Source organism: Lissotriton helveticus, chromosome 9 (assembly GCF_964261635.1).
Source record: "Lissotriton helveticus chromosome 9, aLisHel1.1, whole genome shotgun sequence".
Taxonomy (NCBI): domain Eukaryota; kingdom Metazoa; phylum Chordata; class Amphibia; order Caudata; family Salamandridae; genus Lissotriton; species Lissotriton helveticus.
The window spans coordinates 960,676,115-960,690,290 of record NC_136070.1 but is presented as its reverse complement, the minus strand read 5'-3'; the positions used below and the strand labels follow the sequence as shown (position 1 = coordinate 960,690,290).

Genomic DNA, 14,176 nt, shown 5'->3' with positions numbered 1-14,176 from the left:
TGTGGCTAGATTAGTGTCGTCCAGCCCCAAATTGTACATTGAACACTAAATGTACTTTTTGTAACTGCATTGAAAATTACTTCTGGTATAAAAAGTTTATCTGTTGGGTCAATACAGCCTTATTGCGTTGAGCAAAACCCACATGAGAGTTTCAGCATTGACTTTCTTACAAAAAGGATTTTGGGAGAAAGTATATGTTCTCATTTCCAAGGGTGCACAGTACTAGGTAGTCTTTCTGTCATTTTTAAGCACACACCCATATCTAAAACATTACCAATAAACAGGGTCTGACTTGAAAATATTACCACTTTTATTAGAAATTATCATTTTTAAAATTGATTATCTTTACAGTGATTTGTACTGAAGAGGAGCAACGCTCTGCACAGCTTGCGGTAGGCAGTTCTGAGGCTTGTCTCTGGAGCAAATGCGCACAGAAGCCAGGCTCTCCCAACTCTGTCAGAAAATAAACTTCTGAAACCCTCTGGTGGGTAATTCGGATGGGCCACCACTTGACTGAGAGGTATGGGGTAAGTATAGGAATTTGGGTAGAGAGTGGAGGAGGGTCTATAGAAATGTAACTGTCTGACGTCCATTGTGGATTCCTGCATAGACTTCCAGGGATCGATTAAACAAGGGGTACAGACTATAAGGCATGCAAGGAGTTCTTCTGGAGGGGCCACCAGCATTCTACTATAGAGACTGCATACACTTCTTTGTGTTCTTATTTCATTTAACTGCGCTGTCTGGCCAGGTTGCCATTTTGAGCCATTCTAAGAACAACGTCTGGGAGAGGGACATTTTCTTCTGAGCGCCTGCTGCTTATTGCGATTCCATGCCTGCTCGATCATGACCAAGATCGACCAGTTAGGAGACTCCGAAGGTCACAAAGGGTGTATTGTCTGAAGCGAAAAAGTAAGGATGCAAGGAACACATCTTATCAGGACTCATGGTTACCACCCCCTCGTCACCACCAATGTGCCTTTTGTTATGACTATGTAGGCGATCATTAACCATCAAAAGTACTCCAAAACTGCATCTGTCCCTAGAGGCCATTACACCATCGTCAAGAGAGACATGCATCACCAACATTTGCTGGAGGAACTGGAAACCATGGAGTATTTCTCCAGCGCTGATTTGATGCTCATGAAGCCTCTGGTATTTGTGGTCTGTTCCTCTCACGATAAAGATAATGCACAAATTTTAAAATCTGTTTCCAGGATCCAAATTGAGATATACGAAGAATTTACCTTTGAAGTATAAAGGAGCGACACTGTATCACTTGGTTGGTCCTTGTGCGAGTCATTTTGACTAGGAAGCTGTATGTCACTATCCAAGGGCAAACTACAAAAGCTCTCTTTGACACTTGTTTTCCGTTGTTGTCTTAGAGTTACTGCTCCAGAATTAATTGTTATCATAATACCCTGTTTAAAACATCAACAATGGGTTACACTAGACGCCCTTGGGCTGCTAAACTTCATCATGAGATAAGTCTGAAATCCATGGTTTCAGTTCCAATAATAATCCTACCAGCTACTATTGTTGTATCATGTATCCCCTATTTTAAAACGGTTCGACAAGGCTGTTTGGCATGGTCTATCACTGGTAGTTTTCGCCTTGCAAATCATCTATCACTTGTGTTGTACTTTAAGAATACCTTCTCTGGCTGAGACTTGTTGTGACTCTGTTATTCCATACCAGTGTTCTTCTGGGCAGTTACAGTACTGCTGAGTGCTGGAATGTAGTTCCAAGTCTCTGGTCTCCAGTGTAAGGATTGTGTCAGTTTGATTAAAATTTGAGGTCCATAGTGCACGGTTACACAAAACCCAGAACACTGCTGTACGTTGAAGACAAAATGAAGTTACTTTTGACATATTACCACCTCCGACTGTTGTCCGCAGTTAGGATGCACAAGCAGCCACCAGCGAGGATATATTCTCAAACCTGGAAGCATGAGCATCTTCAGGTGGTTTGAAGTTTCATGGTCAAGAAATAGGAACTCTCACTTTCTCTGGACGTATGTACACAGGAGGTCCAAGGAATGAGGATGAAGAGATGTTCATCGGTGCCTTGATGAAGCAAGAAGATCTGTTCGTTCGCTCTGTATACCTCCATTCCATCAAAAAATGAGAGAATTAAAAGGCAAGCTGTAAGGAGGAACCTCTCATCCCTTCCAGACAACAGAAACAAAGCAACCTCCATCAGTAGGTCTGTGGTGTGAGAATGAAGAGGCGGTCTTCCTCCTTGCGGATCCATTTCATTAGTTTGCTAATGCCACTGGCAGCTGAGGCTTTGGTCCCCAAGGGGCTATAACACATATAGAGCTCAAAGGCGTTGGTGACCTGTCGAGGAAAGTTGGGAAAAAGTCATTATTTTCTCACAAACTCTGAAAAGGCAAACAAAAAATGTACATTACACTTTATACTGGATGCTACCTAAACAAGCATTGGCAATGCAATAGGTCTCGCATTAGGCAAAGTTTGAGCTTTTAGTATTGTAAATGGCATTGGCTATTTTTTTTTGCAGTAGTTACGTTTTGTTTTTAGAAAAAGGGACATATAAAATATGTTGCATATTGACATATAATGATGCAGCCCACCTATGACTTATGCAGCAGCAAAATGGAGCAGCATTGAGATCAGAGTGCAGCTCTGGAGGCCACATGTCCACCCACATAAGAAATGTTAGAGGTTGTCCACTGACAAGTTTCCGAAATGGCGCCACCTCCTCTTCGTAACTGAATAATAAACAGATACAGAAAATACACACCACAAGCACTGCAATTTGGCAGCTGCGGCGTCTTCTGCATGATTATAGCCCCTCCCCTCCACATAATTCATCACTTGCCAAATAATGTATCACTTGCCACATAATTCATCGCTTGCCACATAATTTATCACTTGCCACATAATTCATGACACACAATTTATCACTTGCCACATAATTTATCACTTGCCACATAATTCATCGCTTGCCACATAATGTATCACTTGCCACATAATTCATCGCTTGGCACATAATGTATCACTTGCCACATAATTCATGACACATAATTTATCACATGCCACATAATATATCACTAGCAAAATAATTTATCACTTGCCACATAATTCATCGCTTGCCACATAATGTATCACTTGCCATATAATTCATCGCTTGCCACATAATGTATCACTTGCCACATAATTCATGACACATAATTTATCACTTGCCACATAATTTATCACTTGCTCTACAATTTGCAGATTTTAGCAAAAGCAAACATTCCTTTGTATCTGGAAAGGATCAGAAGTTACATCCTTACGGTTCCCCTACTTTCACTTATTGTAATGCGGTATTTAAAGCACATGCATGCATGTTCCCGTCCATATAAATCCCATTAACGGTTTCACGAGGAACAATAGTTGATAGACTCTGGGAGAGTTAATGAACCAGTGGAGGGGTGAGAGATGCAGAGTAGGGAGTTTTCAAGGGAGGGCTCGACACATGAGAGAGGAGTCCATGAACTTCAGAAGAGAGAGATGAGGAGTGATGGTAGTAAAAGGGAGGAGGCGGTATTTTTCAATTCTCGCCTAGGGCGGCAAAACACCTAGAAACGGCCCTGGGCGTAAGGCAGGTCCCCGCAGCCCCTGTGGTGCAGGGGAACACCAACAATTCATTGGGCCCCAACCCTTCAGTGGGGCCCCTTTACCCCAAAGCCAACAAATGCCTTTAGAATATGGGAGAGTCGAGCCCACATCATCACATTCTAGGGGGGGGGCGGTTATTTTGCGTTACCAGATGTTTCATTCGTGTACTCTCCTAACTCTGCCAACATTCCCACCCAGGCCCTGCCTTCTCGGTGTCCCCTCACTCCACCCACTGGCGCTCAGCTGCTCGCCCGGCGCGCTGCACTAATGCATTCTGAGTGCTGCGCCCATTAGTGCCAGTGCTGCCTCTGCTCCCACCACTCCCAAGCTCTGCCTGCTCCCTGGCACAGCCCTGGCACACCGGGCAGCGGGTGTATTTATAGCCGAGGTGCGCTTGGGCTTCCGCACATCAGACATCCGGGGGAGTCCGGGGGGCGCACAGGCTCGCGTTACAGGTGCAGCTGCCCTCCATGGCGGGCAGGCGGACCCGGCCGGGCTCTGGCGCGGTAAGTACCCTGTTCCCGAGGAGCTGCTACCGGCGGGGGGCTTTCCTGGGGATGGTAGCCCTCCGAGGACAGCACTGAGCCCTCCATGCTAGCAAATGGCGCTTTATTCCTGCGCTAGTGTTTTTATTTACAACCTGGCTCAAGGGTCGGGAATGGGAAAAGCAGTTGTGGGGCTGGGATACCGTGCCGGCTGCCAGGGGCTCCCGTGCTGAGGGCCGGGTGTCTGCTGCAACGTATCTTATTTACACCCCTCAGGCCAGTGTCGCGATGCAACAACCACACACAGTCTTCGGAGCCCCTCGAGGCATTAGGCAGAGTCTAGGGGGCTGTTGTTGCTAACAGGTGCCCAGCGATGTCCCCTGCCCTGTGCCGGCTCCTAGCGCCGCCCACCGAGGGCCGCACTGCCCCTTCTATGGCCCCAGCTTTGGGCTGCTGTCCAGGTAGCGGCTTGCAGAGTTCGATGGGCTGTGCGCGCCTAAACCATAAAAGCCCCCTCGTCTCCATTCTAGCCCAGGCCGTCTGCAGCGTGGGGCTGGTTCGAACACTTTAGCCAGAACTGATTTTTGTTTCTAATCCGGCCCTGGGACCATCGGTGCAGGCTCCTCACAATGCCCCAAAATTGTCATATTCTCATATATGGGCTCTCGGTTCCAGCTGCTTTCACTTCACCAAAGAGTGGCATTAAACAGTGGTCTGGCGACAACGGTTCAGCTTCCATAGGTATTTCACTTATTGGCCTCCACAAGTGGTAATTACTGACCTGGCGGAAATGCCCAGTTGAGGTGACCTGTCTACCTTTATTTATTTCATTTGTTTGCTCCCAATTGTCACTATTACCTTATGTAAGTAACACTCTGCCGGCCTGCGACCAGGAAGTCAGGCAGGCCGGCGCGACAACAGGAAACAGGAAGTAGGAGGGCGGGAGCCTACCCCGCCTCCCACGGAAGAGCCGGAAGAGCCGCGATTGGTTGCAGCACCGGAGCAGGCAGGAGCCTACCCTGCGCCCCGGTGCCGAAGAATGGAGGAAGAGTCCTGCTGCCGGTGAGTGGGGCTTCGCTTTGTGGCTGGCCTGCGAGGGCGGGAGGGGGGCATGTGTGGGCACGCGCGCGGCGGCGGCCTGTGTATGTGTGCGTGTGTCTTGGAGTCTGTGTGTATGCGTGTGTGACTGTGGGGGAGGAGGAGGAGGGGGTTGCCTGTCTGGGTGCCTGCGTGTCTGTGTAAGTGTAAGTGCGAGTGCGCGCGCGTGTGTGTGTGTGTGTGTGTCTGTCTGTGTCTGTCTGTGTGCATGCATGCATGCGCGGTAGGCTGGGAGTATTGGAGGGCGGCGCAGGACGGAACGTGCGCGTTCGCGCACACCAATCCAGCCTGGACTGCGCTCGTGCACCTTCTCGTCCGTCCTTCCCTCGAGACAGCTGACTATACGTCTCCAACCCTGGAAGCATCCTTTGGATGCTAATTCCAGGGCGAGACCTAAAAAGAGTCAAAAATAGTTCCCCTTGGAGGTCACTTGTCATTCAGATGAACCTACAAACATCAAATCACCTAACATACATTCACCCAGTTTAGAAAGAGCCGAGAACTCTACAGAATATTGAAATATTTATACCTCCAGATTTAATCTCCTTAAATCTCTGTTATCTCTTCTATTTATTTGTTATTATAGTATTGTTGTGGATCTCATGTACCTACTTTGATATTGATTTTTAAGCTAAATTTTAACAAATACATTGAAAAACATGTTTTGTTGAGGGCGTGGCTTCGAGGGCGACGATGGCGGACGTGGCTCCTTAGAGCTCCCGCCGGCCCGCAATTTATCCTGCCGAGTTATCCTTCCCCAAACCCACAATCACCCTTAAAACGACGGCGGCGGCTGCCGGAGACCGAAGACACCCTCCGGTGGTACTCTTGAGACCCCCGGTCGCCGGCTGCAGATAATACCCGCAGTGATACCCGCCGGGCCTACTTGCCGCCTGGGACGCCGGGGCCTCGATTTCGGCCACACCTCGCCTGCTGGCGCTGGTCCCTGGGCGGCTGGATTGCTGGCGGGCTCCTGGGCCTCGGGAGGCAGGGGCCTAGCGGCCGGAGTACAGACGGCGGAATCTCCTGCTGCAGCCCGGCTTGCGGACACTACTGGAGGTGCTGAGGAGGGCTCCGTGGACCCCGGGACTGGTCGGGTCCCCCTGGGCTGCCGGAGACGGAGCGGCGGCCGGGCAGGCGCCGGTGTGCCGGCGGAGAGGGGGCACGTCCTGATGCTGTGGATCCCGTGCTGTGACCCGTGGGGGTAGCTGGCCCGGAGATTTGCCCGCGCCATTGTTGGGGGCGCCTCGTCTTCCCGCCTTGCTGGTGGAACGGCCCGTGGAGCTGCAGCGTCTGCTTTCCCCCCCCGGCGCTGTGCCTAGCTTGGGTGACCGGGAAGGTCCAGAGAAACAGCATCGCCTGGCCGCCCAGGTCCCGGCGTTTGGTTGTACCCACCACCCACGGCGGCGGAGTGCTCCATGGACACAGGACACTGGTGGAGCCCCCGAAGGTGAGGAGCCGGGCTCATTTGCTGTTGGGGCCTGGAAGTTGCATGAGGCCATTAACTGTCTGAAACGGGCGCAGTGACCGTGCCCGGTAGTGGCATGCGGGTGTGGCGAAGCGCCCTGCGGGATTCCGGGTCCTGGGCCTCACCCCGGGTGGCGGCTGATCTTGGGTGACGGTGTGCGGAGAGACTACCAAAGACACTGGGCGGCCCAATACAACTATCCGGACCATGACCAGACCAGTAGCATTTTAAAATTGATATTGTTTGTTGCACTCCAGGCGACACTGTCACTATTTCTTTTCATTTATAAGTGCCCTGACTTGCTCTTTTTTCCTTGCCTGAAAACACCCCTTTCACTTTTCTCTATCTTCTCTTTTTCAAAGTACGGCACAGGCTTGTGTCATACTACTTGTCTGAAAAATATTGTGTTTAAATCTGACATTTATTGGTAAATAAATTCCTTGCCCGGCTGGGCAGGGAGAATTTAACGTATAGTAGTCCACTGTGTGCTATACTGTATTGTGACTATTTCAAATAAGCTAGGAACCCTTGTTTCTATAACGCAGAGGCGGAGGTGGCACGAACCCCGCCAAGCAGGGGCCAATCGACAAATTCACCGGTCCCAGTGGGGGCTCGGGGGCTGCCGGGGGTGGCCAGAACACCGGACCAGACAACGCGGCTCTGATGGCGGCCATCACGCAGTCCAGAGACATGTTAGATGCCAAAATTGGTGCGGTGGGTGCCGATGTAATGTTGTTGCGCCAAGACCTCCGCAATGCTGTTGCCCGCATCACGGAGACCGAGACCAGGATCACGGGAGTGGAGGGAGACGTTGGCGATTTAAAACGGAAAGTGATGGAGATGGAGAAGATCCAGAAGGGGCTGGCTCTTCGTGTGGAGGACGCGGAGGGGCGAGCGCGACGGAATAACCTGCGCTTCGTAGGTTTTCCGGAAGATTGCGAGAAGGGGCCCATGGATGCCTTCCTGACGCAGTGGCTGGAAAGCTGGCTTCCCCCGGACGCTTTGTCGCGCTGCTTTGTGGTGGAGCGCGCGCATAGGGCATTGGCACAGAAACCGCCGGTGGGGGAACGGCCTCGGCCAGTCATAGCAAAAATCCTAAACTTCCACGACAGGGACACCATACTCCGGGAGGCGAGGGCTAAATAAACTTTGCTGTTCGACAGCCACAGGATCATGATCTTCCCGGACTACACCAGGCAGGTGCAGCAGCAGCGACATTCTTTTCTGGATGTGAAGGCCAAACTGCGCGGCCTAAAGATCCAATACTCGTTGCTGTATCCAGCCCGCCTTCGAGTGGTTTTCAATTCCAAGACTCACTTCTTCGACTCCCCGGAGGACGTCTTCAAGTGGACGGATGAGACAGTCAGGATCCGACCGAACGCCCAGCCGGGACTGGGCTCTGGGCCATCGCGTGGATCATCGCAGGAGAGGAGGGACTCCGCCGGCAGGGGTAAACGACATCGGAAGTCCCACTCACGACGGCGTTCCCGGCCCAGAGAGGGACTACTGAATGGGACGCAACCTGACACTGACCAATCGGGGAAAGAAAACTGAACATGGGGTGATTCCATATATCATTGCTTCGTCTGGCTCCATTGGTAGAACCTGCGGAGGGCCTTGATCGGAGGCCTGGGTGGAGGAGCAGACGACGAATGGTGCAGTATAACCCGGGTCATGGTGGGACATGGGGCCTTCAGCTGGGTGGCACCTGACTGCTACGCTCTCCATGAGATCTGGGTGCTTAGTACGATGGGGGTTTGGGGTACTCTTTGTTTGGGCCGCCCGATCCTCCCTTGGCTGGGGGGTGACCCTGAGGGAACGGCTCTGTTAGTTGGGGGGAATAGTTGGGATCCATTGGTATGGTGGGTTTTAGGCGCTCTGTTTTGGGCCTGAAGCTCCCCATGCCGCGACAGGTACTTCAATGTTTTCTGAGGTATAGGGGTGAGGGGTGGGGGGTTGGGTTGTTGGGGGAACAGGGTTGGTGGAAAGGATCTGGGTGGGGGGTGGATGTTCCGAAAGGGGTGCACGTGTTTTTGCTGTTTTGGCTGGTATGGTGTGGGTGGCCTGGGTCGGGCCCTGGAGGCCTCAGAGACTTGTTCCTTGTGACTATGGTTGACACCCCCGGGCAGGACCTTACTAATGACTCTATGCGAATATTGAGCTGGAATGTTCGGGGGATGTTGGACAAAATCAAGCGCGGGGCGGTACTGCGGTGGGGTAAAAGGAACGTGGCTGATGTGATGCTCCTCCAAGAAACACACATGTTAGGCACAAAGGCACTGAGTTTGCAGCGATTTGGTTTCCATCAGGTGTTCCATGCCGGGATTTCCAGGGGCTCGAGAGGGGTTGCTATCCTTATCCACAGACGGCTGTCGTATACTCACGAACGTCACTGGCTAGATCCTCAGGGTCGGTATGTGTTTGTGAAAGGGACGATTGGCTCGGAACCAGTGGTATTTGGCTGTGTCTATGCCCCCCCCGCTGCAGTGGTCCTTGGCTGAGAAATTGTTTGACCTTTGGGCGGAGATCCCGGACTCCTTGGCTGTGATCGGTGGTGACTGGAATGATGTGGTGGATGTAAGCCTGGACAGGCAGAGCTCGCGGGGGGCCGCGGCTGCGGCCTCCTCTACGCGGCTGAAGGCAATGATTGATGGGCTGGGCGGATGCCTGGAGACACTTGCATGCCAGGGCGCGTGAGTATACGTATGTGTCGGCCGTACACGGCTCCTTCTCACGACTGGATTGTGTGTTTGTGCCGGGGGCCTTCCTTGACAGGGTGAAATGGGCTGCGATTCGGCCCAGGGGGCTGTCGGATCACTCCCCTGTTACGGTACAGATCGACTTGCGCAAGCCACGACGGCCCTTTAGGTGGAGGATGTCCACGTGGCACCTGCAGCAAGCTGACTACACACAACATATGCGCAGTGCGATAGCCCACTACTGGCAGGAGAATCTGGCGGAAGGGATTGACGCGGTGATTGTGTGGGAAGCCATGAAACCTACTATAAGAAGCCTTGACATTGCATGGTGTGGGGCTGCCCGTCGCACTCGGCAGGAGACCATTGTTGCTGCTGCTGAGCGGGTGGAGGTGCTGCAGGGACGATGTCGGGGAGAGAGGGATGATCTAACGCTACGCTTGCTTCTGCAGGCACAGCACTCCTACGCCTCGGTGTTACTGGATGAAGCTCGTCAAGCGTGGCTGGCCACGCGGAGCAGGGTCTACCAATGGGGAGATAAATCCTGCACTATGCTCCATAGGCTATGCCAACACACACTACAACCAATCACCCTGCCAGGCCTCATGGACGGGGAGGGTACCGCTTTAACTGACCCTGCGACCTTGGCGGCGAGCTTTGCGCGATATTATGCCGAGCAGTATGCTCCTCGGGAGTACCTCCAGCCAGAGGCGATTGCTGGGTTCCTCGCGGAGATTCCCCCTCGGGCAGTCCCGGATGAGGTGAGGGAAGCCCTGGACCTCCCCTTGACAGCGGAGGAACTGGGGGATGCGCTAGGCCAGCTCAATGTGGGCAAAGCACCGGGACCGAGTGGGTTCCCCAGTGAATTCTATAGAAAGTTCCACTTGCAGCTTGGGCCACACTATCGGCGGGCGTTGGAATTAGCGCGGGAGCGGGGTAGCCTACCGTCGGACTGGCGTCAGGCCGAAATCGTGGTGTTCCAGAAACCGGGTAGGCCCCCCGACCGACACGAGTCCTATCGTCCCATATCCCTGATCAACTTCGAGGCTAAATTACTAGCCAAGGCTCTGGCAAACCGTCTGCTCCCATATATTGCAGATCTGGTTCACCCGGATCAGGCAGGCTTTATGCCCCACCGGGCGACGCGACACAACATTAGGCGCGCACAGGCGGCGGTAGATGCTGTGGGGGCGACCGGGGATCGGGCGGCGTTGTTGCTAGCAGACATCGACAGAGCGTTTGACTCAGTCAGCTGGACATACCTCTTTGCCCTTCTGCCGCTCCTCAACTTGGGACCGGTGTTCATCTCCTACGTGAGGCTGCTGTACACAGATGTCACCGCCTCGGTGCGTATCTCTGGCGCGATCTCGGAGAGGTTCCCGATTGCCAGGGGAACCCGACAGGGATGCCCCCTCTCCCCTTACCTCTTCGCCCTGGCCATGGAGCCGTTGGCCACACGGGTACGTCTTGATGCACAGTATCGTGGCTTTGTGTGGGGAGCAGACCTCACAGATCGAATCGCTTTGTATGCGGATGATGTCCTTTTCTTTATGACTGACCTTCACCGCTCTGGCCCTCGCATACTGGACATGATGCAAGTGTTTGGCGAGGTTTCGGGACTCTTTCTTAACCCAAGCAAATCGACCCTTTGGGTGCTGGGCGACGAACCGGAGACGTGCCCCTGGGCTTCGGCTCTACAGGTGGCGGTCGGTGGTCTAAAGTACCTGGGTGTCTTCCGGTCGGTGTCTGCCACGGTCGCATGGGAGCGTAACATACAGCCGGTGTGGGATAAAGTCCAGTCGGACGTCAAAACCTGGTCTCACATGCCCCTTAATGTATATGGCAGATCAGCCATCTTCAAGATGGTCGCCCTGCCACGGCTCCTCTATCAATTACAGAACCACCCGTATAGGATTGACCCGCAGTGGTTCCGTCGCGTGAACTCGACGCTTGGCCGGTTTCTGTGGGCCGGGGGTGCCTCTAGAGTGGCACTGCGGACCTGCTTTCTGTCCACATACTGTGGGGGCCTGGCTTCCCCTGACCTCCTGTCCTACTACCAGGCCGCTCACCTGCTGGTTTTGAATGAGTGGTGGTATGGCGACCACAGCGACCCGGCTTATGCGCTAGAACACTTTTTGATGGGCGGTGCCACTCTACACACGTTATTGTACTCGGCCGGGCGGCGGAGGAGGATGCCGCGGGTCACTCAGGTGGTCTTTGTGATCTGGAGGCAGGTGCTGCGCCGTATGGGTTGGTGGGGCAGACTGACAGCCGAAACTCCGCTGTGGAATAACGGTCGGCTTCCGGCACTGGCCTCCTTATCGGGGTTTGGTGGCTGGGACGCCATAGGGATTTCCTCCCTTGGCCATGTCCTCACAGGGACTACCCTCAAATCCTTTCAGGATCTCAGCTCTGAATTCGACATGCCCAAGACCCAATTTTTCAAATATCTTCAATTCCGCCATGCACTCGCGCCGAGTCTGGTGGGGCTGGACCAGCTTCCCGAATTCAGCCCTGTGGAGGCCAAGATCTTCATGGGGGACCTGGGAGATAAGAAAGTTTCTAAAATTTACCAGACGCTGGTTATTCACTGCTCTTCTTCTCTCCTGTCACTGAAGGCCTCCTGGGAGACGGATATTGGCCCGTTGGATGAGGATGACTGGAGGGAGGCCCTTGAATCCCCCCGCGGGGCTGCTATTGTGGTGCGACTCAGATTCATACAGTTTAAATACCTACATAGAGCATACTATACCAGGGAGAGACTGTGGAGGGCAGGCCTCATTGCCGCTCCGGAATGCTTGCGCTGTGGTACTGAACGGGGAACGCTGTTGCACTGAACGGGGAACGCTGTTGCACATGGTGTGGTCTTGTGTGGGGCTGACCCGATTTTGGAGTGGGGTGTGGAATTGTCTGTCGGAAGTGTTGGGGTGGGATCTCCCCCGTACACCCAGGCTGGCCCTCCTCCATGTCCTGGAGAATGTTGGTGGTAACATTTATAAACGCCATCTACTGTTCCTGGGTTTGGTGGTAGCAAAGCGAGATCTGGCGAGAGCTTGGAAGAGTGACCGTGCCCCCCCACTTACCGCCTGGAAGGCGGGCTTAGACTTTCTTATGGGATTGGAACTGCCGGTGTTTGAAGCCAGGGGGTGCCCCCGGAAACATTATAAGATCTGGAAGCGGTGGGCGGACTACAGGGGACTGACTCTGGAACCCCCAGCTGATACGGAGGATGTGCCGCCTCTGGAAGGGGACCTTGGGCCCTAGGCCGATACCCGATACCTACTTTGCCTTACCTGTATATTTGGTGACCTGTGAACACGTGCACGGGGTTAGGGTGGGATAAGGGGTGGGTAGATGGGGACGGGAGTTGGGGTGTGTTCTTGGGGGTGGATGGGACGTGGGACGGGGAGGGGGTAATTTCACTTTTAGGCTCTCTAGGCATCCTGCTATATGTTTACTGTGGACGGTATCCTCCTGTTTGTGGAGAACTGTACCTATGCTCTGCCTAACATTTAAATAAAGACGGTTGTGAAAAACATGTTTTGTTAAATTTGGGGGTATAAATATGTCAACATTCTTGTTGAGAGTTTAGACATGACCTATGTTTATAGCTTTGGACCAAGCACAAGCACTTACTGTAGTTTGACATAAAGCCCAGTTACATGTCCAGCAATTTAACCATCATCGGATCCAGCATACCCCTTTGTTACTGCATAATTGCGATAAGGACCTCTGGAGCATCAGAACCATCTGAAGGCCACCCCCTCTACAACCTAGGCACATCCTAACTGAATGAACTGCTGACACCTAACTGTGTGGTATATCAGTGAGGCCTAATGTTTTTAATATTCCATTGACTAACTAGAGCAAATAACTCCACTCACCCAAATGTGTTCACATTGAATAAAGTAAACACCTCAGCTAGAGCACATGCAAAAGGGAACACTAATAAGAACGCTGCCACCACAGAGCTTGGCAGAACATCCACATGTACATATTTGTGTTCCCAATCAAAAATGAGCCTTCAGGGCAAAAGTTATGTCGGATTCAGAGAGACATAGACCCTGTCACACAGTATTACATAAAAGGCAACCTATTGATTGCAATGGATATTCCTTGTAGGTATCAACACAAAGTATAATAAAACAGGCAAAATAACATTTAGCAACAAAAGAATATTCTAATAATATTCTAGGTATCACAATGCATTATGAAAGCACATCTAAGGAGAATATTGGTTAAAAAAGGAAAATGTATTATTCTTCATGTATCATCAACCTAGGGCCTACCTGAGGGTTACACTCTAAAAAGTTAAAAAACGTGTGTCTTTTTAGTGAGACAAGTGTAATATGTTAAAAACAGTCGATGCAGCGTTTCGGTGTACAGTAATTTCCACCTTCATCAGGACGTAACAATTTCTTGTATTTAAAATCTTATTATATTCATTGGGTTATGTATCATCAATTTCATAATCCCTGGAGTGTTTCAATTAACCACCTTGATTTTGGCTGTTGGATTGGCGCCTCTTCTTCTATATGCAATGACTCCCTCCTGTAGTTATACGTTGGAGCCACCGTCTTGTGGGGTCAGGTATTTGGTTAAAATTTCAGCCCTTGAACGCGGCTTGGGTATACCAATGGTAATTTCTGGTTCCTCTATTGTGGGTCACCAGGTTTTATCTGGTCTTTTACATCAATTTAGACCTCAGGTGCTGATAAGTGAGTAGCGGCCTCCCTGCTCCAACATATGATTCCGGAAGTGCTTAGTTTGTAACCCTCAGGGAAGCCCTAGGTTGACGATACA

The 14,176-nt window shown here is 51.9% G+C and overlaps 1 protein-coding gene across 4 annotated transcripts in view; it reads right to left on the bottom strand.

Moving 5' to 3' along the window:
- Positions 1-288: 288 nt before the first annotated feature.
- MON1A (MON1 vesicular trafficking associated A) overlaps positions 289-14,176 on the bottom strand; it is a 214,200-nt gene continuing 200,312 nt past the window's right edge. For all 4 annotated transcript variants that reach the window (XM_078661249.1, XM_078661250.1, XM_078661251.1 and 1 more), the window contains exon 6: positions 289-2,339. In XM_078661249.1, the coding sequence (XP_078517375.1) occupies positions 2,199-2,339 (141 nt within the window). In that variant the 3' untranslated portion in view covers positions 289-2,198. The remainder of the gene's footprint in view (positions 2,340-14,176) is intronic.